This window comes from Coregonus lavaretus, assembly GCF_964263955.1.
Source record: "Coregonus lavaretus genome assembly, chromosome: 25".
Classification (NCBI taxonomy): Eukaryota; Metazoa; Chordata; class Actinopteri; order Salmoniformes; family Salmonidae; genus Coregonus; species Coregonus lavaretus.
Window position 1 is genome coordinate 42,977,554 of NC_140012.1, and position 26,238 is coordinate 43,003,791.

Below are 26,238 nucleotides of genomic sequence, written 5' to 3' on the forward strand. Positions count from 1 at the left end.
CATCAAGCTTCAAGCTGGTCTACACTCAATACTCTCCCCCTTCCTTAAAAATACACTGTAAAAAGACTATTTGTTGGGGAAAAAAACTGAAGAGATATCAAACTGAAGTTATACTACAAGGATACATACAGTGAAATGCTCCTCCTGTATATGTCTGCCTGTATCTTAAAGGGTATCGAGCATGAGTTTTTACTCACCAATATAACAACGCAGTGTGGTCAAAGACTTAGTAACTTAGTTGTAAATAAAATCAAATCACATTTTATTTGTCACTTACACGTGTTTAGCGGATGTTAGTGCGGGTGTAGCGAAATGCTTGCGCTTCTAGCGCCGACAGTGCAGTAATATCTAACAATTTCACAACATATACCCAATACACACAAATCTAAGTAAGGAATGGAATTTAAGAATGTATACATATATGGACGAGGAATGACAGCGGCATGGACTAAGATACAGTAGAATATTATAGAATGCAGTATATACATATGACATGAGTAATGCAAGATATGTAAACATTATTAAAGTGACGAGTGTTCCATTTCTTACAGTGGCCAGTGATTTCAATAGGCAGCAGCAGCCTCTAATGTGCTAGTGATGGCTATTTAACAGTCCAATGGCCTTGAGATAGAAGCTGTTTTTCATTCTCTGTCCCAGCTTTGATGCACCTGTACTGACCTCGCCTTCTGGATGAAAGCGGGGTGAACAGGCAGTGGCTCGGGTGGTTGATGTCCTTGATGATCTTTTTGGCCTTCCTGTGACATCGGGTGCTGTAGGTGTCCTGGAGGGCGGGTAGATTGCCCCCGGTAATGCGTTCGGCAGACTGCACCACCCTCTGGAGAGCCCTGCGGTTGCGGGTGGTACAGTTGCCGTACCATGCGGTGATACAGCCCGACAGGATGCTCTCAATTGTGCATCTGTAAAAGTTTGTGAGGGTTTTAGGTGCCAAGCCAAATTTCTTCAGCCTCCTGAGGTTGAAGAGGCTCTCTTGCGCCTTCTTCACCACTCTGTGTGGGTGGACCATTTCAGTTTGTCAGTGATGTGTACACGAATGAACTTGAAGCTTTCCACCTTCTCTACTGCGGTCCCATCGATGTGGATGGGGGAGTGCACCCTCTGCTGTTTCCTGAAGCCCACGATCATCTTCTTTGTATTGTTGATGTTGAGTGAGAGGTTATTTTCCTGGCACCACACTCCCAGAGCCCTCACCTCCTCCCTGTAGGCTGTCTCATCATTGTTGGTAATGAAGCCTACTACTGTTGTGTCGTCTGCAAACTTGATGATTGAGGTTGGAGGCGTGCTTGGCCACGCAGTCATGGGTGAACAGGGAGTACAGCAGGGGGCTGAGCATGCACTTTTCCTACCTTGGCTTAACTAGCTGATGGACATCTGGAATCTAGCTATTTTTGATTTCCCTGACTCTCCATCAGCCGGTGAAGCACCCACCTCCCTCTAGCTTTGAAAGCTAACTCAGCCTGCACGCTTTAAAACGTTTTACCATCGGATGGGCCCCAGCCATCAATGAATCTGTCCCTGCTCTCGCTTTGCTTTTTAACCTGTGGTAATGTTTTGGTTGTGTTAGTTGTGTTCTAGCTGGTCTCCAGTAGCTGGGCTCTAGCTTGCTGACCGTAACCGTGGTGATTGGCTAGGCTGGCTAGGCTAATAGCTAGTTGGCTAGGCTGGCTAGGCTAATAGCTAGTTGGCTAAATAGCTAATGTTAGCTGGATGGCTAGCTTGCTGGCTAAGATAACTGCATATTGCTAATATTCTTTGATAACTGGTTAGATGGCGTGATGTATTTCCAAAACTTTGGTTTACTTTAATGTAACTTTAAGCTAGGTGTTGATAGCAACTGGCTGACTCATGTAGTGCTAACATAACGTTAGTAGTCTGGTAGGGCTAACATTAGTAGGTCTAGCAGGGCAAACGTTAGCAGGCTAATTGGCTAGCATCCTTGCAAGTTGATTTGTAACAATACATTCATAAAGTATTCGCTTGTAAGTTGGCAGAATAGTTTTTTTTTTTTTTTTAAACCAGTAGTCTAGATTTGGTTTAATTTGAAGGTATACATGTGAAAGTTATTTCTGTTGGAGTTTACATTATAGGGGATAGGCTGGTTTGCCAGGTCCTCCATAGTACATCAACCCCATGGAAAAACTGTTTCTGACATGACTTTGGCGTTGTTCGGAATTCTGATCGGTTTTATGTAATAACTCCAAAAATAGAAAAGTGAGGTGTAACTTTGCATTGGTACTTTTGATGCGTATACTAATCCAAATCCAAATGTTACACGTGGTAACGTTTATGCTACCTTAACCTCTAACGCCACACAGGTTAGTTTTCTCAGAGGGAGTCTTCTGCTCTGTTCTCCGTCACGTAATTCCTGGTCAGCAGGATAGCCATCGGTGAATCATCTGCTTTCCCCTTCATCCTATTTATACTTGTGACCTCCCTGATGGCAGACACACAGCACATCCCAGCCAGGCAATCAAGGCTAATTCAATTAGGGCCGGGCACTTTGGCAAATTTCAATTGGGGAGGTAATATCCATTAAACCCCCCCTCTCCCCGTCCTCCCCCCCCCCCCCCCCATGTCAAGACGTATCACGGGGGAATATGATTGAATACCACCGGCCCGGCCGTCCGGCCTGCAATAAAACAACTTGGGGGGGCGGGGGGGCAACAAAATGCTGCTGGTGCAACAAAATGCTGCTGGTGCTGGTAGCTCAGGAAAGCTTTAATAAAGATGATGGAATGGGAAAGTCCATTAGTGGAAAAGGGTCTTGGGCAGGTCTTCCTGCTCTGAGGTCATACATTCTGTTACTGCAGTAATAACATTAAGTGATGTAAGTGGAGAGGGGAAGAGAGGGGGGGAGAGAGGGGAGAGAGGGGAGGAGAGGGGAGAGGGGGGAAGAGAGGGAAGAGAGAGGGGAGAGAGAGGGGAGAGAGGGGAGGAGAGGGGAGGAGAGGGGGGAGAGGGAAGAGAGGGGAAGAGAGGGGAGGAGAGGGAAGAGAGGGGAGGAGAGAGGGGAGGGGAGGGGAGAGAGAGAGGGGAGGAGAGGGAGAGGGGAGGAAAGAGAGAGGAGGAGAGGGAAGAGAGGGGAGGAGAGGGAAGAGAGGGGAGGAGAGGGAAGAGAGGGGAGGAGAGGGAAGAGAGGGGAGGAGAGGGAAGAGAGGGGAGGAGAGGGGAGGAGAGGGAAGAGAGGGGAGGAGAGAGGGGAGGGGAGGGGAGAGAGAGGGGAGGGGAGAGAGAGGGGAGGAAAGAGAGAGGAGGAGAGAGGGGGGGATGAGAGAGGGGAGAGGAAGAAAGCTAGTGGAGGGGAGAGGAGAGAGGCTATTAAGATGGGTGGTCAGTGATTCTGTTGATCTCTAAAGGTTGTATTGACATTCTGATATTAAGACTATGACAGTAACCTCTCGAGGGAAATCACCACCACTTGCCCAGTTGTTCCTTGAAAAGCTGCAGGTTCAATTTGTTTCTTACCTTTATCTGCTGCCCTACTGACCAGTCCTCAACAAATCAAGAGACTGTATATTTGTCAGAAACTATTAATGCTGAGACCTGGCATATTTACCCCATCGAAGCATTGAAGTGAATGAACGTCCTAATCATCAGGGTCAGTCCAGAGGCATTAGTCTGGTCTGTGCCCTATCAAAATGATCTTTCAGATTTTAAACACGTTTGTGTGGCTATATGACTGCTATTGAACGTGTGGCTTTATTGAAGACTTTAAAGTATTGCCCTGGTGAAATGGATCAAATGCCAACCATTGGCTTTCAAGAGAATCCAAAAATTAGTTTTGTCTGAATAAGAACTTTTGGTCCTCCTCTTCCAAGGGAATTGTCCCTTCAACGGACGGTGATACAGGCAGAGTCAGACGGGCAAACGGTTTAGCATTATTCAGACGGTCCACTTGTGATGAAGGTCACTTTGTATATGTCTATCTGAATAAAAGTGTCGTCTCTCAAAGACAAAGACCTAAGCTGTATCCCAAATTGCACCCTATCCCCTTTTTTATAGTGGAATATCTTGGGAATAGGGTGTCATTTGGGACGTAGCCCTTATCTATTATTAACCAAACTCCTCTCCAGTCCAGCTTCTGGCGTTTCCCTTTTTCACGGTTTGTAGATGCGTTACGCCGTCCAGCTCTTCCGACTGCCAGAAGCCATCTAGTTGAATTGATTTCCGAAGCTCTTAGTGCCTTGGCTCAATCTCTATCACTGTATTTTACAACTTACTTTGTCAGTCGATACTATCTATTATCTTAATATCAGCCAATATGCCATCATCATCATGATAATAATACATTTTATTTGTAGAGTGCTTTTCATTTACAGATGGAAATCACAAAGCTCTTTACATTATATGATGATGGTCCTCTGTAGCTCAGCTGGTAGAGCACGGCGCTTGTAACGCCAAGGTAGTGGGTTCGATCCCCGGGACCACCCATACACAAAAATGTATGCACGCATGACTGTAAGTCGCTTTGGATAAAAGCGTCTGCTAAATGGCATATTATATTATTATTATTATATTATATTATATATATTATATTATATATTATATATGATCTACTGAAGGAAGTTTTGTATTTGTATTTATTAGGGATCCCAATTGCCAAGGCAGCAGCTACTCTTCCTGGGGTCCAAACATATTAAAGCACTTACATTACATATAAAACAAAAGATAAAACAGAACATCATATAACATTATTACACCACTACATATCTACAATACAAAATGTTTAATACCACCATACAACAATATCACAATGTGTGCGTATGCATGTGTCTATACCCTTGTGTGTGTCTCTTCACAGTCCCCATTGTTCCATAAGGTGTATTTTTACCTGTTTTTTTAATCTGATTCTACTGCTTGCATCAGTTACCTGATGTGGAATAGAGTTCCATGTAGTCATGGCTCTATGTAGTAATATGCGCCTCCCATAGTCTGTTCTGGACTTGGGGACTGTGAAGAGACCTCTGGTGGCATGTCTTGTGAGGTATGCAGGGGTAATCGGTACATTCAGTTTGTCAACACCTCTTACAAAAACAAGCAGTGATGAAGTCAATCTCTCTTCCACTCTGAGCCAGGAAAGACTGACATGCATGTCATTAATGTTAGCTCTCCGTGTACTTTTAAGGGCCAGCCGTGCTGCCCTGTTCTGAGCCAATTGCAATTTTCCTAAGTCCCTCTTTGTGGCACCTGACCACACGACTGAACAGTAGTCTAGGTGCGACAAAACTAGAGCCTGTAGGACCTGCCTTGTTGATAATGTTGTTAACATTTACATTTTAGTCATTTAGCAGACACTCTTATCCAGAGCGACTTACAGTTAGTGAGTGCATACATTATTTTAAATTTTCATACTGGCCCCCCGTGGGAAACGAATCCACAACCCTGGCGTTGCAAACGCCATGCTCTACCAACTGAGCTACATCCCTGCCGGCCATTCCCTCCCCTACCCTGGACGACGCTGGGCCAATTGTGCGCCGCCCCATGGGTTAAGAAGGCAGAGCAGCGCTTAATTATGGACATACTTCTCCCCATCTTAGCTACAGTTGTATCAATATGCTTTGACCATGACAGTCTACAATCCAGGGTTACTCCAAGCAGTTTAGTCACCTCAACTTGCTCAATTTCCACATTATTCATTTCGAGATGTAGTTGAGGTTTAGGGTTTAGTGAATGATTTGACCCAAATACAATGCTTTTAGTTTTGGAAATATCCAGGACTAACTTATTCCTTGCCACCCATTCCGAAACTAACTGCAACTCTTTGTTAAGTGTTGCAGTTATTTCAGTTGCTGTAGTAGCTGACGTGTATAGTGTTGAGTCATCCGCATACTCAAAGCCAGTGGCATGTCATTTTTAAAGATATGTAATGGGCCTAGACAGCTGCCCTGGGGAATTCCTGATTCTACCTGGATTATGTTTGAGAGGCTTCCATTAAAAAACACCCTCTGTGTTCTGTTAGACAAGTAACTCTTTATCCACATTATAGCAGGGGGTGTAAAGCCATAACACATATGTTTTTCCAGCAGCAGACTATGATCGATAATGTCAAAAGCCGAACTGAAGTCTAACAAAACAGCCCCCACAATCTTTTTATCATCAATTTCTCTCAGCCAATCATCAATCATTTGTGTAAGTGCTGTGCTTGTTGAATGTCCTTTTCTATAAGCATGCTGAAAGTTTGTTGTCAATTTGTTTACAGTAAGATAGCATTGTATCTGGTCAAACACAATTTTTTCCAATAGTTCACTAAGGGTTGCTAACAGGCTAATTGGTCGGCTATTTGAGCCAGTAAAGGGGGCTTTACTATTCTTAGGTAGCGGATAGACTTTTGCTTCCCTCCAGGCCTGAGGGCACACACATTCTAGTAGGCTTAAATTGAAAATATGGCAAATAGGAGTGGAAATATCCTCCGCTATTATCCTCAGTAATTTTCTGTCCAAGTTGTCAGACCCCAGTGGCTTGTCATTGTTAATAGACAACAATAATTTGTTCACCTCTTCCACACTCACTTTACGCAATTCAAAATTACAATGCTTGTCTCTCATAATTTGGTCAGATATATTGGATGTGTGGTGTCAGCAATTGTTACTGGCATGTCATGCCTAAGTTTGCTAATCTTGCCAATTGAAAAATGATTAAAGTAGTTGGCAATATCAGTTGGTTTTGTGATGAATGAGCCATCTGATTCAATGAATGATGGAGCTGAGTTTGCCTTTTTTCCCAAAATGTCATTTAAGGAGCTCCAAAGCTTTTTACTATCATTCTTTATGTCATTTATCTTTGTTTCATAGTGTAGTTTCTTCTTCTTTTTATTCAGTTTAGTCACATGGTTTCTCAATTTGCAATACGTTTGCCAATCGGTTGTGCAGCCAGACTTATTTGCCATTCCTTTTGCCTCATCGCTCTCCACCATACAATTTTTCAATTCCTCATCAATCCACTGGGATTTAACAGTTTTTACAGTCATTTTCTTAATGGGTGCATGCTTATTAGTAACTGGAAGAAGCAATTTCATAAATGTGTCAAGTGCAGTGTCTGTTTGCTCCTCATTAAACACCATGGACCAACATATATTCTTTAACCCATGGGGAGGGGGTCACACTCGGACAATCAGAGAGGGGGTTTATCATTGTGGCCCAGGTGGCACAAAATAATCAAAGGTCTGACTGCTCGGAGATGCTTGGGAAAATGGTTACAACAGGGGATCAGAGTGTTTGTGTCTCAGGTGAAGAGGGTGGATCTGATCTCCATCACCCAGGACTTGACATAGATTAAGTAGATTAATCAAATCTCACATTGTTGTCAATTTCTGCTCAATCTACATGCTTTCTCAATCAGCTTTAACTGTATGTGCACTCGTAAATCAGGTTCTTTCTTGAGTTGGGCTCTGGGATGTAACAACCGTTGAGCATCTGATTTTATGGTTGATTGTGGGGGAGGGGGGTTGAGTGTGTTGGAGTATGTGAGTATGTGCGTGTGTGTTTTTCCGGCATCTCTTGTGGGGGGGTGGGGATGTTGGGGTGGAGGGGGGGTATGGGATGGACCACGGGAATTATTTGCTAGGATAATAATTGCTTGTCAATAAATTAAATGTAATACAATGGCAATCCGGGTTATATGTTAAAATCCTACGCATGAACTGCCGACATTATTACGCATATTCATTGATAATGATGGAAAATAGGAAATGCATAATTTTTTTTAAATGATGGCTCAACTTGGGATGGGGAGGGGCTTTAGCGGGGGAATTAGTGGAGAACAATTGAAGGGTTACTCCGTAGCAATGCAAATATCACGGTACAGCTACAGTGGGGAAAAAAGTATTTAGTCAGCCACCAATTGTGCAAGTTCTCCCACTTAAAAAGATGAGAGAGGCATGTAATTTTCATCATAGGTACACGTCAACTATGACAGACAAATTGAGAAAAGAAAATCCAGAAAATCACATTGTAGGATTTTTAATGAATTTATTTGCAAATTATGGTGGAAAATAAGTATTTGGTCAATAACAAACGTTTCTCAATACTTTGTTATATACCCTTTGTTGGCAATGACACAGGTCAAACGTTTTCTGTAAGTCTTCACAAGGTTTTCACACACTGTTGCTGGTATTTTGGCCCATTCCTCCATGCAGATCTCCTCTAGAGCAGTGATGTTTTGGGGCTCTTATAGACATGATCAATACAAGTTGATTATTTAATTCCTGTACTGTTTGTAACCACCCTGGCAGGTTGATATCACATACATTATCAAGCATTTCACACGTTATCCAGATACTGACTGTTAGCACTTGGTGGTCTATAGCATCTTTCCACCAGAATGGGCTTTAGGTGAGGCAGATGAACCTGTAGCCGTATTACTTCAACAGTATTTAACATTAGATCATCTCTGATCTTCACAGGAATGTGGTTCTGTATATAAACAGCAACACCTCCACCATTGGCATTACTATATTTTCTGTAAATGATGGCAAACATTTAGTAGTGAATTGGATACAAGTGTAAAACTTCATCACCTCATGTGCACAACAGAGACTCACCTATAGATATAGAATGCTATGGACTCACCAGCTTCCACTTTCTCACGTTGTGCTATTTACAACGAACACGTGACTGGCTGCTATTCTGGGGAACTACAGTAAGCTTCATAATGTAAAATGCGAAAGCTGAAATGAAGCGCGCAATCTGCTTTTTCTCCTAACATATTGCAAGTATTTAATTAAAAAGTAGCTACAAATATTCAAATATATTCAAAAACGTCAAAGAAATTGTTTCAACGGCATTCACTGTATATGAAAACCATCCCGTGGGTATTTCCAAATACCCCGATATACGGTATACCGCCCAACCCTAGTTCTTTGGAACACTACATTTGCTAAACCTTTTGTATCATTCTGGGAACTGGAATAGCACACACACGAGATGGTGCATCAATGTCTTACAGAGGCAGTGATTACTTACCAGGACAGTTGTAATCTTTACGGAGTGGACAATCCTGGTTAAATACATAAAATGAGTAAGTTCACTAGGAAAATAAATCAAATATGAGCTGAGTATTAATGACGTCCCGGGCTTGTCAAATGTAGAATGGCTCGTGAGATTCTTCCTTCTCGAGAGGAGAGGCCCACTGACCATGCTCCAGTAATCAGCTCTTGTTTGTACACAAACACACACAAATACATACACCGCAATTACACACACACAGCTACCGCAGGTATTAATGAGGCCTAATGAATGAGAGGTTAATTTGTGCCCTCGGTTATTCTGAACCCTCCCCCTTCATCCCTTCCTCCCGTGTCGGCTGAGCTGTTGCTAACTGTGTTTCTAGGGTTACGTCCCAAATGCCACCCTTTATATTCCCTTTGTAGTGCACTACTTTTGACCAGGGCCCATTTTTGATTTGTGACGCAGCCTAGCTCTCTCTTCTTCCTAGGGAGGTAATAAGTTGACCTTCCTGTTGTTGGAGACAGCTGCTCTCCTGTGGCATCACTTCACATGGAATAATTAACAAAAAGATTAAGCAATTGGCTGGCTGTAAAAATCACAGCTTTCCTGACAGTTTATTTTCCTGATAATATCTCACCTATTCAAATAATATCTCATTTTCTGGCCATTGTCAGTCACTGATGTCATTTGTCAGTAATTTGATGCTCTGTTGATACTCTCATTCAAAGATAGTGTCATAGGCTAACATTAAAGGGAAAGTGCGCGATTTTGGCAACCTAAGCCCTTTTCTACTTACCCAGTCAGATGAATTCAGGGATACAATTTTTATGTCTCTGCGTACAGTTTGAAGGAAGCTGAAGGTGGTTTTGCGAGCCAACGCTAAAGCTATGAATGGAAGTCTAACAGTAGACTAACGCTAGTAAGCATTGGGTCGCAAAACTACCTCCAACTTCCTTCAAACTGTACACAGAGAGACATCAAAATGGTATCCCTGAATTCATCTGACTAAATAGAAGAAGTGAATTGCCAAAATTCCGCACTATCCCTTTAATCTTGATTAGTTGTTGATATTGGTCTGATTCTGAATGGTTTCTGTTCTGTTGGGCCCCCCCAGGTACTGAGCAGTACAGTACCTACACTGGCTATGCAGAGAGCTACCTATGGGACGGCAAACATCAGGACAAGACCCCAAGGTGCTTACTTTCTGATCAGACTGTTTTTAAAATACACTCTACATATTTAAGGGATTTCGCTCTGAAGTTGTTTACAATATTGATTAACCAATTACCAAGAGCATGATTTAATGACTTTTTCCTCCCACTGTGCCTCTGCATTGCTTGCTCTTTGTTTGTTTTTTTAGACTGGCTATCTGTAAAGCACTTTTGTGACAACTGCTGATGTAAAAAGGGCTTTATAAAATACATTTGAATGATTTGCCCTAACCCTGTCGTCCACAGAGACTCCTGGCAGAGGAGGTGCACAGAGATCGTAGCGATGGACGCTCTGAAGTTCAGGAGCTTCCTCGAACAGTTTCACCCTGATAAAATGAACAGAGAACTGAATAAGGTGAGTAGTGGTTACTTGATAAGATGAGTAGTGGTAACTCAATAAGATGAGCATAGTTCGTGGCTGGAGATTTCATGCACACCATTCAGTAAAAAAAAGAAAATGGATAATGAATACAAAACGCCCATTCATGATGTAACCATTTGGCAACTTATAAAATGAACATGGTCGTCTTGTTGGGTTGGGGTCAATGACGTATATATAAACCCCTGGATTGCTGATGCTATGTATTGGCCAATGAGAGGCTTTGAAGCCACCGGGCGGCCATATTGGTTCTCCCCAGCAGGAGCAGTGCTCCATAGGAATGAATGGAATTCTACAATATTGCAATTAAATGTTTCAACAACAAATTTACATGTATTTAAGTATTTTGTTGTTGTAGTGGGGACAGAAGCATTACTACTCTCTACAAGTTCTACTTAAGGAACATTTTTGTGTATATATATATATATATATATATATATTTGTATTTCTTAGTTTAGCTCATATAATATAATTTAAAAGTATGCATTAGGGTGTCTGTAATGGAATAAACATGGGGGAAAATGAATATAGACATTAATAAATGTTTGCTAATTTATAAAAACTAAAATCTAAAAAAATTAATATTTTACATAAGTATTCAGACCCTCAGTACTTTGTTAAAGCACCTTTGGCAGCGACTACAGCCTCGAGTCTTCTTGGGTATGACGCTACAAGCTTGGCACGCCTGTATTTGGGGAGTTTCTCCCATTCTTCTCTGCAGATCCTCTCAAGCTCTGTCAGGTTGGATGGGGAGCGTCACTGCACAGCTATTTTCAGGTCTCTCCAGAGATGTTCGATCGGGTTCAAGTCCGGGCTCTGGCTGGGCCACTTAAGGACATTCAGAGCCTTGTACCGAAGCCACTCTTGCGTTGTCTTGGCTGTGTGCTTAGGGTCGCTGTCCTGTTGGAAGGTGAACCTTTGCCCCAGTCTGAGGTCCTGAGTGCTCTGGAGCAGGTTTTCATCAAGGATCTCTCTGTACTTTGCTCCGTTCATCTTTCCCTTGATCCTGACTAGTTTCTCAGTCCCTGCAGCTGAAAAACATCCCCACAGCATGATGCTGCCACCACCATGCTTCACCGTAGGGATTGTGCCAGGTTTCCTCCAGATGTGAGGCTTGGCATTCAGGCCAATGAGTTCAATCTTGGTTTCATCAGACCAGAGAATCTTGTTTCTCATGGTCTGAGAGTCCTGTAGGTGCCTTTTGGCAAACTCCAAGCGGGCTGTCATGTGCCTTTTACTGAGGAGTGGCTTCCGTCTGGCCACTCTACCATAAAGGCCTGATTGGTTGAGTGCTGCAGAGATGGTTGTCCTTCTGGAAGGTTATCCCATCTCCACAGAGGGACTAAGGAGCTCTGTCAGAGTGACCATCGGGTTCTTGGTCACCTCCCTGACCAATGCCCTTCTCCCCTGATTGCTCAGTTTGGCCGGGCGGCCAGCTCTAGGAAGAGTCTTGGTTGTTCCAAACTTCTTCCATTTAAGAATGATGGAGGCCACTGTGTTCGTGGGGACCTTTAAATGCTGCAGACATTTTTTGGTATCCTTCTGCAAATCTGTGCCTTGACACAATCCTGTCTCGGAGCTCTACGGACAATTCCTTCGACCTCATGGCTTGGTTTTTGCTCTGACATGGGACCTTATATGGACAGGTGTGTGCCTTTCCAAATCATGTCCAATCAATTGAATTTGCCACAGGTGGATTCCAATCAAGTTGTAGAAACATCTCAAGGATGATCAATGGAAACAGGATGCACCTGAGCTCAATTTCGAGTCTCATAGCAAAGGGTCGGAATACTTAATGTAAATAAGGTATTTCTGTTTATTATTTTGAATACATTTGCAAAGATTTCTAAAAATCTGTTTTCGCTTCGTCATTACGGGGTATTGTGTTTAGATTTAGGGAAAAAATGTATTTAATCCATTTTAGAATAATGTCGTAACGTAACAAAATGTGGAAAAAGTCAAGGGGTCTGAATAATTTCCGAAGGCACTCTAGATATATTCTTGGCTACGTCCTTGGGAATCACCCATTCTCTGCTTCTCATATCTGGAGTGCTTCTGCTTTAAGTAAAATTTGTCGTCCGTTGTACTGTAGACACAAATATGAACATATCTGTAATATTAATGACGGTGTAAGTAAGGAGGGCGTTAGTCTACAGCTATCGCTGTTTGATGTTAAGCTTTGATCTTCCATCCGTGTGTGTGAGTGTGCGAGTGTCGTTCCTTTAAAATGATTATATGCATCAGTGAGAACCTTAATTGAAGTTGAAATTAGCCTTGTCACGTTGATTTAATAGCTTTAGTGTCGAGCCATTGCATACAATCAGACAAAGACAACACAATGATCTCATAGTCACTGCTGCCAAATGTAACGTCATCTGAAATGACTAACGTGTACTCTTCCTCTGAGGTAAACAATAAACATTGGAGTTGGTTTAAGAATGGAAGATGCCATCTTGAGTGATGAAATGTTTAGCTAGTTAATTAAGGCTATCATGTCCCATTATGATCTGCTATTTTATGCATTAGTTGATCTAAATCAAGTTTATTTAACCTTTTGTTTAACCAGGTAAGTTATTGAGAACACATTCTTTTTTTACAATAGCAACCTGACAATGGTGGTAAATTACATCAGAATACTTCAGGTATCCATTTCTTCACATAATATTCTCTGATAGTAATTGACAAAGTGAAATTAAAAGACATTACGTTGATGTTGTGAAGTCTCACTTCAGGAAGAAAAAAAAAAAGCTGACCGTTCTAACAGGAGGTGAAAAATAACCCGAACATGGAGAGCAATTCTGTTTGGAGGGTTGTTTAAGAAACTGCCCAATCTGCCCTTTTAAACCCTAGAATTTACCACTGGACAGACAGGGGGTGTACGTCCCAAATGGCACCCTATTCCCTATATAGTGCACTACTTTTGACCAGGGCCCATAGTGCACTATGTAGGGAAATGGGTGCCATTTGGGACACGACAGGGGAGGAGCCGTACTCAGCATTCATTCTCACTTAAGTCACCTTAATTCCCAAGTGAAAATGGATGTCCAGAGCCCCTTGCGTATATATCCATCATTTAATTTGCTGAGGTGCCTCATGTCAATGTTAGAAGACACCTGTCTTGTCAAGTCAATCCATATCAAAATCCCTTCCAGATGTGAATGGGGCGTAGGTCGGATAGGTGTAATTGGCAGTTCTACGACGTGTAAATGAAATCAAGCTCTATATGTGTGAACTGTGAAGTTGTTAAATGATCATTTTAAAAATGCATGGTTAATACTCAGGCCAACCGGATCTTTCCTCAGGGCTTTTTTTTACGCACGCAGCATGCATTACATTGAATAATGTGCCAAGCTTTAGGACCGGCACGCAGCATGCATTGAATTTAATAATGTGCCAAGCTTTAGGCCCGGCAGGCAGCATGCATTACATTGTTATGTTATATATTTTCCATTTACGTGTGTTAATGTATAGGACCATACTAGAGTTCTCATGATTACGTTATGGAACTTACCAGAGATATGGAACTGCACTAAACAGAGATGTGGAACTGCACTAAACAGTGATCAGAGGAGCCCTAAGGCTTCCTTCTGGCTTTAGTGTAGTTTAATGAGATCTCATCGTATTACTACTTACTGGTACCCAGCCAGGGCCTGCCCTAGTCTGATGACTTGACATACTGTCACATCAGTATTCTCACATCAGCATTGACCAACTGACGACTCAGTTTATTTCTCACCAGTGCAATTTACATGATCCCCCCATGTCTGAGAAATGTGGTTGCTCTTTTTTGTGTTTTGTTTTGTATATCTTCCAAATCTTTCTCCCCCCCCCCCCCCCCCCCTCCTTTAGGCATACTGTGGCTTCTCCCGCCCGGGGGAGAGGAGTGAGGATCTCTCTGCGGTTGCTACGGGGAACTGGGGCTGTGGAGTGTTCGGGGGAGACGCTAGGTTTAAAGGTAAGCTTGGGGCAGCATAGCACTTACTCAAAATGGCTGATGTTACATTTACATTTGAGTCATTTAGTAGACACTCTTTTCCACTTCTTTTGGTGGACTGAATATGTGCCAGGACTCATTTTCTGTTCCGGCCCAAGTTAAACTCTGCTCTTATCCAGGGCAACTTGCAATACGTGCCTTTAACTAAATTAGGTTAAAAAAAATAAACACAACCACATATCACCATTTTTGCTATAAAACCTTATTCGAAAAACACATTTTAAAGAATTTAACATTTAACATACTTCTGCGTCGTCGCGGTCCAAAGTGGACAGGGTTAGAGAAGAGTATAGGAGAGAAGGAGTATGATTTGAACCTCCAGTGGACTGTACTGTTGAGTATAGGAGAGAGTATGATTTGAACCTCCAGTGGACTGTACTGTTGAGTATAGGAGAGAGTATGATTTGAACCTCCAGTGGACTGTACTGTTGAGTATAGGAGAGAGTATGATTTGAACCTCCAGTGGACTGTACTGTTGAGTATAGGAGAGAAGGAGTATGATTTGAACCTCCAGTGGACTGTACTGTTGAGTATAGGAGAGAAGGAGTATGATTTGAACCTCCAGTGGACTGTACTGTTGAGTATAGGAGAGAAAGAGTATGATTTGAACCTCCAGTGGACTGTACTGTTGAGTATAGGAGAGAGTATGATTTGAACCTCCAGTGGACTGTACTGTTGAGTATAGGAGAGAGTATGATTTGAACCTCCAGTGGACTGTACTGTTGAGTATAGGAGAGAGTATGATTTGAACCTCCAGTGGACTGTACTGTTGAGTATAGGAGAGAAGGAGTATGATTTGAACCTCCAGTGGACTGTACTGTTGAGTATAGGAGAGAAGGAGTATGATTTGAACCTCCAGTGGACTGTACTGTTGAGTATAGGAGAGAAAGAGTATGATTTGAACCTCCAGTCCTGACATGAGTCCCAAATGGCACCCTGTTCCCTATAATATAGTGCACTACTTTTGACCAGATCCCTATGGGCCCTGGCCAAAAGTAGTGCACTAAAAGTAGGGAATAAGGTACCATTTGGAACGCATTGCAGTTAGTATGGCCTGTCCCCTCTCTCGTTAGCCTTGGCTGTGGAATACATTCATTTACTTAATGCCTATTTGTCTGCCCACTTATTGATCAAATGACAACGTTGATATTTTTCATTAACAGTGGAATTGATCGCCTGCCCCAGCCCACCCATCCATTATGGACCTAGGGGCAATTCCACGATAACGGAATTACGCTGAGACTCCCGATTTTTCACTTTAAAATGTATGCCAAACAAAAAAAAAACATTGATTTCAAAGTTTAACAAACCATACAAACCCTATGCACAATGACTACTTTGAACAATTGACACAGTAAAAAATATTAAATAAAGGTTTACTGGAAAAGATGTGCAGATGCAAAGTTTGGTAACAGAATTACGGTAAAATCTCCCTCAATTGTATTTTGCCACTAAACGTTGTATCTGCACAGTTCTTCCTGTATATTTGTTTTTTTGTAAAAAGCGAAAAGTTTAATTGTTCAAGGTGTTCCATTGTTTGTAAAACTTTGAAATCAGTGGTTTTCGTTTGGTATACATTTGAAAGTAAAACAAATCGGGACTCGGTGTAATTCAAGTACATTTCCATGGTAACGATCCCATTAGTGTTCCTACACCACTGTCTATAGGCAGAGGGGCTCATAGGAGGACACCGCCAGACTCCTGCGCTACCGCTAACAGTTAGCACCCAGTGGTGCTTTAAGACTAAATACACTGGCTGAAACCAGCTCAGAGTTTTAATGGCTGTGATAGGAGAAAACTGAATATGGATCAACAACATTGTAGTTACTCTAAACTACTAACCAAAATGACAGAGGGGAAAAGAAGGAAGCCTGTACAGAATACAAATATTCCAAAACATGCATCTTGTTTGCACTAAAGTAAAACTGGAAAACAATGTGGCAAAGAAATTAACGTCATGTCCTGAAAAAAAAAAAGTGTTATGTTTGGGGAAAATACATCACAACACATCACTGAGTACCACTCTTTATATTTTCGAGCATGGTGGTGGCTGCATCATGTTATGGGTATGCTTGTCATCAGCAAGGACTAGGGAGTTTTTTAGGATAAAAATAAACAGAACAGAGCTATAAGCACAGACAAAATCCTAGAGGAAAACCTGTCTGTCTGCTTTCCACCAGACACTGGGAGACTAGAGGAAAACCTGTCTGTCTGCTTTCCAACAGACACTGGGAGACTAGAGGAAAACCTGTCAGTCTGCTTTCCACCAGACACTGGGAGACCAATTCACCTTCCAGCAGGACAATAACCTAAAACACAAGGTCAAATATACACTGGAGTTGCTTACCAAGAAGACATTGAATGTTTCTGAGTGGCCTAGTCACAGTTTTGACATAAATCGGCTTGAAAACGTTAGGAACACCTGCTCTTTCCATGACAGACTGACCAGGTGAATCCAGGTGAACGCTATGACCCCTTATTGATGTCACTTGTTAAATCCACTTCAATCAGTGTAGATGAAGATGAGGAGACAGGTTAAAGAAGGATTTTTAAGCCTTGAGACAATTGAGACATGGATTGTGTATGTGTGCCATTCAGAGGGTGAATGGGCAAGACAAAATATTGAAGTTCCTTTGAACGAGGGGTATGGTAGTAGGTGCCAGGCGCACCGGTTTGTGTCAAGAACTGCAACGCTGCTGGGTTCTTCACGCTCAACAGTTTCCCGTGTGTATCAAGAATGGTCCCCCACCCAAAGGACATCCAGCCAACTTGACACAACTGTGGGAAGCATTGGAGTCAACATGGACCAGCATTCCTGTGGATCGCTTTCGACACCTCGTAGAGTCCATGCCCCGACGAATTGAGGCTGTTCTGAGGGCAAAAGGGGGGGGGGGGGGTGCAATTCAATGTTAGGAAGGTGTTCCTAATATTTGGTATACTCAGTATATCCAGTGCCTTCGGAAAGTATTCATACCCCTTGACTTATTCCACATGTTGTTGTGTTACAGCCTGAATTCAAAATGGATTCGATTTTGTATTTATTTATCTGAACCAGTTAGTTAATTAGCTTAACGCCGGTCCAGAACCAGTTAGTTAATTAGCCTAGCATCGGTCCAGAACCTGTTAGTTAATTAGCCTAGCATTGGTCCAGAACCAGTTAGTTAATTAGCCTAGCGCCGGTCCAGAACCAGTTAGTTAATTAGCCTAGCGCCGGTCCAGAACCAGTTAGTTAATTAGCCTAGCGCTGGTCCAGAACCAGTTAGTTAATTAGCCTAGCGTCGGTCCAAAACCAGTTAGTTAATTAGCCTAGCGCCGGTCCAGAACCAGTTAGTTAATTAGCCAAGCGCCGGTCCAGAACCTGTTAGTTAATTAGCCTAGCATTGGTCCAGAACCAGTTAGTTAATTAGCCTAGCGCCGGTCCAGAACCAGTTAGTTAATTAGCCTAGCGTCGGTCCAGAACCAGTTAGTTAATTAGCCTAGCGCCGGTCCAGAACCAGTTAGTTAATTAGCCTAGCGCCGGTCCAGAACCAGTTAGTTAATCAGCCTAGCGCCGGTCCAGAGCCAGGCAGGCAGGACCCCTGTCTCTATGAAGTCAACTGGCAGTTTTCTTACCCCACTGTCTTCTTAATGGCATGCCTCTGGGGAGAACAGACACTTAATATAGCCCAGTGTTCCCCTCTGTTTACTTGGTTTTGCTCTCAAATAGCTCCATCCATGCTTTTAATTGTGGGACAAGTTGGAAGAGTGATGACAACATGAAAAAGGAGGAACTGAAAGTCTGTGAAAAGAGAAGCCTCAGCCCCCAGCGTTGCAGATGTTTATTCAGCAGTGTTCGTAGCTCGTTACTGTTGCCTCTCTGTCCCGGTTGCTTTATTAATCAGCAGACTTTATTTCCAGACTCTTTATGAAATATTCACAAGGTTCTGGGGCCAGAACCTGCCTTCCCCTGCTCACACGGTGACTAAGTCTGGCTCCTCAGTGGGGGGACTGGGTATTCATTCATTTCTTAATTCATTCTGAGTCCTGGTGTGAAATATGACAGTTTAAATTGCTCTGGCTGAATCTGGTTGTGTTGTCGCAGTCTTCAGCGTGTTTACTCTAGGATCCTGGTATCCTGTCTTGTACTGTATCTGAAGAAAGCATCGGCCCTGTATAGACGGTTTCTCTCTCCCTTCCTCTCCCTTCCTCTCCCTCTCTCTCCATCTCTCTCTCCCCCCCCCCCCCCCCCCCCCATCTCCCCACTCCCTCCAGCTCTGCTCCAGATTCTGGCAGCCTCTGAGGCGGGCCGAGACGTGGCCTATTTCACCTTTGGTGACAGCGCCCTGATGAAAGACGTCTACGAAATGCACTACTTCCTCACACAGAGACACGTCAGCGTCGGTAAGGCACATACAATCTCCCTCTCCACAATGTGTACTGCCATGTCCCTAACCCTCACACAGAGACACGTCAGCGTCGGTAAGGCACATACAATCTCCCTCTCCACAACGTGTACTACCATGTCCCTAACCCTCACACAGAGACACGTCAGCGTCGGTAAGGCACATACAATCTCCCTCTCCACAATGTGTACTACCATGTCCCTAACCCTCACACAGAGACACGTCAGCGTCGGTAAGGCACATACAATCTCCCTCTCCACAATGTGTACTACCATGTCCCTAACCCTTCACACAGAGACACGTCAGCGTCGGTAAGGCACATACAATCTCCCTCTCCACAATGTGTACTACCATGTCCCTAACCCTTCACACAGAGACACGTCAGCGTCGGTAAGGCACATCTCCCTCTCCACAATGTGTACTACCATGTCCCTAACCCTTCACACAGAGACACGTCAGCGTCGGTAAGGCACATCTCCCTCTCCACAATGTGTACTACCATGTCCCTAGCCCTTCACACAGAGACACGTCAGCGTCGGTAAGGCACATACAATCTCCCTCTCCACAATGTGTACTACCATGTCCCTAACCCTTCACACAGAGACACGTCAGCGTCGGTAAGGCACATCTTCCTCTCCATGTGTAGGCCACTCCCATGGCTCTCTCTATACCAGGCCTGTTCAATTTCAGTCCTGGAGGGCAGAAACACTTCTGGGTTTTGTTTGTACCTGGTAGTTAATTGCACTCACTTAATACTGAAATGCATTTGATGATTTAAGACGCGTCTCCCTCTACCATATCTACTGTACTCCCCTGGCTCACATCAGATCTCCCTCTACCATATCTACTGTACTCCCCTGGCTCACATCAGATCTCCCTCTACCATATCTACTGTACTCCCCTGGCTCACATCAGATCTCCCTCTACCATATCTACTGTACTCCCCTGGCTCACATCAGATCTCCCTCTACCATATCTACTGTACTCCCCTGGCTCACATCAGATCTCCCTCTACCATATCTACTGTACTCCCCTGGCTCACATCAGATCTCCCTCTACCATATCTACTGTACTCCCCTGGCTCACATCAAATCTCCCTCTACCATATCTACTGTACTCCCCTGGCTCACATCAGATCTCCCTCTACCATATCTACTGTACTCCCCTGGCTCACATCAGATCTCCCTCTACCATATCTACTGTACTCCCCTGGCTCACATCAGATCTCCCTCTACCATATCTACTGTACTCCCCTGGCTCACATCAGATCTCCCTCTACCATATCTACTGTACTCCCCTGGCTCACATCAGACCTCCCTATACTATGTACAGTGGGGGAAAAAAGTATTTAGTCAGCCACCAATTGTGCAAGTTCTCCCACTTAAAAAGATGAGAGAGGCCTGTAATTTTCATCATAGGTACACGTCAACTATGTCAGACAAAATGAGAGAAAAAAATCCTGTCGCTGGGCAACACGGACTTTCAACTCCCTCCAAAGATTTTCTATGGGGTTGAGATCTGGAGACTGGCTAGGCCACTCCAGGACCTTGAAATGCTTCTTACGAAGCCACTCCTTTGTTGCCCGGGCGGTGTGTTTGGGATCATTGTCATGCTGAAAGACCCAGCCACGTTTCATCTTCAATGCCCTTGCTGATGGAAGGAGATTTTCACTCAAAATCTCACGATACATGGCCCCATTCATTCTTTCCTTTACACGGATCAGTCGTCCTGGTCCCTTTGCAGAAAAACAGCCCCAAAGCATGATGTTTCCACCCCCATGCTTCACAGTAGGTATGGTGTTCTTTGGATGCAACTCAGCATTCTTTGTCCTCCAAACACGACGAGTTGAGTTTTTACCAAAAAGTTCTATTTTGGTTTCATCTGACCATATGACATTCTCCCAATCCTCTTCTGGATTATCCAAATGCATTCTAGCAAACTTCAGACGGGCCTGGACATGTACTGGCTTAAGCAGGGGGACACGTCTGGCACTGCAGGATTTGAGTCCCTGGCGGCGTAGTGTGTTACTGATGGTAGGCTTTGTTACTTTGGTCCCAGCTCTCTGCAGATCATTCACTAGGTCCCCCCGTGTGGTTCTGGGATTTTTGCTCACCGTTCTTGTGATCATTTTGAACCCACGGGGTGAGATCTTGCGTGGAACCCCAGATCGAGGGAGATTATCAGTGGTCTTGTATGTCTTCCATTTCCTAATAATTGCTCCCACAGTTGACTTCTTCAAACCAAGCTGCTTACCTATTGCAGATTCAGTCTTCCCAGCCTGGTGCAGGTCTACAATTTTGTTTCTGGTGTCCTTTGACAGCTCTTTGGTCTTGGCCATAGTGGAGTTTGGAGTGTGACTGTTTGAGGTTGTGGACAGGTGTCTTTTATACTGATAACGAGTTCAAACACGGTGCCATTAATACAGGTAACGAGTGGAGGACAGAGGAGCCTCTTAAAGAATAAGTTACAGGTCTGTGAGAGCCAGAAATCTTGCTTGTTTGTAGGTGACCAAATACTTATTTTCCACCATAATTTGCTAATAAATTCATTAAAAATCCTACAATGTGATTTTCTGGATTTTTTTTCTCAATTTGTCTGTCATAGTTGACGTGTACCTATGATGAAAATTACAGGCCTCTCTCATATTTTTAAGTGGGAGAACTTGCACAATTGGTGGCTGACTAAATACTTTTTTTCCTCACTGTACAACACTGTCTAGTGTTCTATAGTTCTATACATACAACACTGTCTAGTGTTCTATAGTTCTATACATACAACACTGTCTAGTGTTCTATAGTTCTATACATACAACACTGTCTAGTGTTCTATACATACAACACTGTCTAGTGTTCTATAGTTCTATACATACAACACTGTCTAGTGTTCTATACATACAACACTGTCTAGTGTTCTATAGTTCTATACATACAACACTGTCTAGTATTCTATAGTTCTATACATACAACACTGTCTAGTGTTCTATAGTTCTATACATACAACACTGTCTAGTGTTCTATACATACAACACTGTCTAGTGTTCTATAGTTCTATACATACAACACTGTCTAGTGTTCTATAGTTCTATACATACAACACTGTCTAGTATTCTATAGTTCTATACATACAACACTGTCTAGTGTTCTATAGTTCTATACATACAACACTGTCTAGTGTTCTATAGTTCTATACATACAACACTGTCTAGTGTTCTATACATACAACACTGTCTAGTGTTCTATAGTTCTATACATACAACACTGTCTAGTGTTCTATAGTTCTATACATACAACACTTTCTAGTGTTCTATACATACAACACTGTCTAGTGTTCTATAGTTCTATACATACAACACTGTCTAGTGTTCTATAGTTCTATACATACAACACTGTCTAGTGTTCTATAGTTCTATACATACAACACTGTCTAGTGTTCTATAGTTCTATACATACAACACTGTCTAGTGTTCTATAGTTCTATACATACAACACTGTCTAGTGTTCTATACATACAACACTGTCTAGTGTTCTATAGTTCTATACATACAACACTGTCTAGTGTTCTATCCATACAACACTGTCTAGTGTTCTATAGTTCTATACATACAACACTGTCTAGTGTTCTATAGTTCTATACATACAACACTTTCTAGTGTTCTATACATACAACACTGTCTAGTGTTCTATAGTTCTATACATACAACACTGTCTAGTGTTCTATAGTTCTATACATACAACACTGTCTAGTGTTCTATAGTTCTATACATACAACACTGTCTAGTGTTCTATACATACAACACTGTCTAGTGTTCTATAGTTCTATACATACAACACTGTCTAGTGTTCTATCCATACAACACTGTCTAGTGTTCTATAGTTATATACATACAACACTGTCTAGTGTTCTATACATACAACACTGTCTAGTGTTCTATAGTTCTATACATACAACACTGTCTAGTGTTCTATAGTTCTATACATACAACACTGTCTAGTGTTCTATAGTTCTATACATACAACACTGTCTAGTGTTCTACACATACAACACTGTCTAGTGTTCTATAGTTCTATACATACAACACTGTCTAGTGTTCTATACATACAACACTGTCTAGTGTTCTATAGTTCTATACATACAACACTGTCTAGTGTTCTATAGTTCTATACATACAACACTGTCTAGTGTTCTATAGTTCTATACATACAACACTGTCTAGTGTTCTATAGTTCTATACATACAACACTGTCTGGTGTTCTATAGTTCTATACATACAACACTGTCTAGTGTTCTATAGTTCTATACATACAACACTGTCTAGTGTTCTATAGTTCTATACATACAACACTGTCTAGTGTTCTATAGTTCTATACATACAACACTGTCTAGTGTTCTATAGTTCTATACATACAACACTGTCTGGTGTTCTATAGTTCTATACATACAACACTGTCTGGTGTTCTATAGTTCTATACATACAACACTGTCTAGTGTTCTATAGTTCTATACATACAACACTGTCTAGTGTTCTATAGTTCTATACATACACACTGTCTAGTGTTCTATAGTTCTATACATACAACACTGTCTAGTGTTCTATAGTTCTATACATACACACTGTCTAGTGTTCTATAGTTCTATACATACAACACTGTCTAGTGTTCTATACATACAACACTGTCTAGTGTTCTATAGTTCTATACATACAACACTGTCTAGTGTTCTATAGTTCTATACATACAACACTGTCTAGTGTTCTATAGTTCTATACATACAACACTGTCTAGTGTTCTACACATACAACACTGTCTAGTGTTCTATAGTTCTATACATACAACACTGTCTAGTGTTCTATAGTTCTATACATACAACACTGTCTAGTGTTCTATACATACAACACTGTCTAGTGTTCTATAGTTCTATACATACAACACTGTCTAGTGTTCTATAGTTCTATACATACAACACTGTCTAGTGTTCTATACATACAACACTGTCTAGTGTTCTATAGTTCTATACATACAACACTGTCTAGTGTTCTATAGTTCTATACATACAACACTGTCTAGTGTTCTATAGTTCTATACATACAACACTGTCTAGTGTTCTATAGTTCTATACATACAACACTGTCTGGTGTTCTATAGTTCTATACATACAACACTGTCTAGTGTTCTATAGTTCTATACATACAACACTGTCTAGTGTTCTACACATACAACACTGTCTAGTGTTCTATAGTTCTATACATACAACACTGTCTAGTGTTCTATACATACAACACTGTCTAGTGTTCTATAGTTCTATACATACAACACTGTCTAGTGTTCTATAGTTCTATACATACAACACTGTCTAGTGTTCTATAGTTCTATACATACAACACTGTCTAGTGTTCTATAGTTCTATACATACAACACTGTCTAGTGTTCTATACATACAACACTGTCTAGTGTTCTATAGTTCTATACATATAACACTGTCTAGTATTCTATAGTTCTATACATACAACACTGTCTGGTGTTCTATAGTTCTATAGATACAACACTGTCTGGTGTTCTATAGTTCTATACATACAACACTGAAATGTATTGGAGTATTTTGCACATTGCAAAGGCATACACCTAACTATATTGGTTATAGAATTATGTATTTTTGGTAAACAATTTGTTGTATTAAATCACAACCTGTAAAATCAGGAAGAATTACAATACCATTTGTCAGCATTTGCCCTCTATTCCTGATTCTCTGCTGTGGTTGTTTGGTGAATGAATGATGTATCTAACGTGGTCTCTGTTTCTGTCTCCATAGGGGCTCTGTACAGTTTCCTGTGTCAGTACTACAGTTCAGTGTGTCAGAGCTGCTTCACACGCTGTCCTGACGTCAGCCTCTATTCCTTCATCTACCAGGAGGTCAGCTCTGTCTCCCCCTAGACCAGACACACACACACACACAGGTCGGCTCCCCCTAGACACCACATCGCACGCACACACCACACGCAGCCCCCCCCCCCCCCCCCCCCATCTACTGGTAGCTAATGCATAATTGGATAGAGCTTCGATGTGTTGCGATTGTGATTTGGGAAGGTAAAGCAAAGATTGCCATCCATCTTGTGAGTGTGTCATGTGTCTTTTTTTCTTTTTTTTTTACACCCACACATATCCACACTAAATTAATCAGCTGTCAGAAGTCCAGTAAAGGGAAAGAATGAATAGCAGTTATTAGAGAGGAGAGAGCTCAGAGAAATAAAAATATTTTTTACATTGATCTTCAGTCTTTGGCTAGTTACTCTGTTCTGCACTGGAGAGAAGATGTGTCACTATGTGGGAATGATCACTTAAACGTGTGTGCCGTGATCATTTCTTTCAAATATTTCAGATTATCATGGCCCTAGCCACGGGCCTCCATTAAGTGGATATATTATTTTGTATTTTTTGTGCCACATGCAGGAAATAATATGAACAAGTGTACTTAATGACACCCTGTTCTATAATTTGATTAGATTTTCAACTCTTAAGTAGTAGTCTCAGACTCTAGGAAAAGTGATTCACTAAGGTAATGCTGTATGCCTCAACATCTTGAAACATTGAAAAGTGAGAAATTGGTTTTGAAATGTTTTGTGTGATTATGGATTTGTTTTAATAATTAATAAAAAGATGTAACTCGTTATATACGAATATTGTTTTTTTTTTTCTTCTGTTCGTAATATGATCCTAAGCACCAATATTGAATATAACATCTGCCTGCACTGTCTTTCAAATGTCCTTTTTCAGACCTCAATTATTCACAGAAACAATGATGCAGGTTAAAATAAAACCATACCTTAACCTGCACCATCAGTCATTGAGGTTGTTAAAATGAAACCATACCTTAACCCCCTAGAGTTGATTGACGCACCAGTGTGTCAATCTAAGTAACATAATACAAAAATCCCTATCAAAATCTGTCAGTTTAAGCTGGAGATATCTCTAAAATCTGTCCTTTTACGACAATGTCTGTAGCGTCTGAATGGTTTGACCTAGAAACTATTATGACCTCTCTATGGAAAGATGACTCTGAACGGTTTGACCTAGAAACTATTATGACCTCTCTATGGAAAGATGACTCTGAACGGTTTGACCTAGAAACTATTATGACCTCTCTATGGAAAGATGACTCTGAACGGTTTGACCTAGAAACTATTATGACCTCTCTATGGAAAGATGACTCTGAACGGTTTGACCTACAAACTATTATGACCTCTCTATGGAAAGATGACTATGACGAACACGATGGCGGTCTCCGACCCCCACAAGAGTCACGGGACTCGTCTGAA

The 26,238-nt window shown here is 42.0% G+C and overlaps 1 protein-coding gene across 1 annotated transcript in view; it reads left to right on the forward strand.

Moving 5' to 3' along the window:
- Nucleotides 1-25,592, forward strand: part of LOC311100733 (poly(ADP-ribose) glycohydrolase-like) — a 78,172-nt gene extending 52,580 nt beyond the window's left edge. The window contains exons 14-18 of the mRNA XM_084141694.1: nucleotides 10,078-10,156; nucleotides 10,421-10,529; nucleotides 14,403-14,508; nucleotides 18,799-18,927; nucleotides 24,735-25,592. Of these exons, the coding sequence (XP_083997820.1) occupies nucleotides 10,078-10,156; nucleotides 10,421-10,529; nucleotides 14,403-14,508; nucleotides 18,799-18,927; nucleotides 24,735-24,856 (545 nt within the window). The 3' untranslated portion in view covers nucleotides 24,857-25,592. The remainder of the gene's footprint in view (nucleotides 1-10,077; nucleotides 10,157-10,420; nucleotides 10,530-14,402; nucleotides 14,509-18,798; nucleotides 18,928-24,734) is intronic.
- Nucleotides 25,593-26,238: the final 646 nt, after the last annotated feature.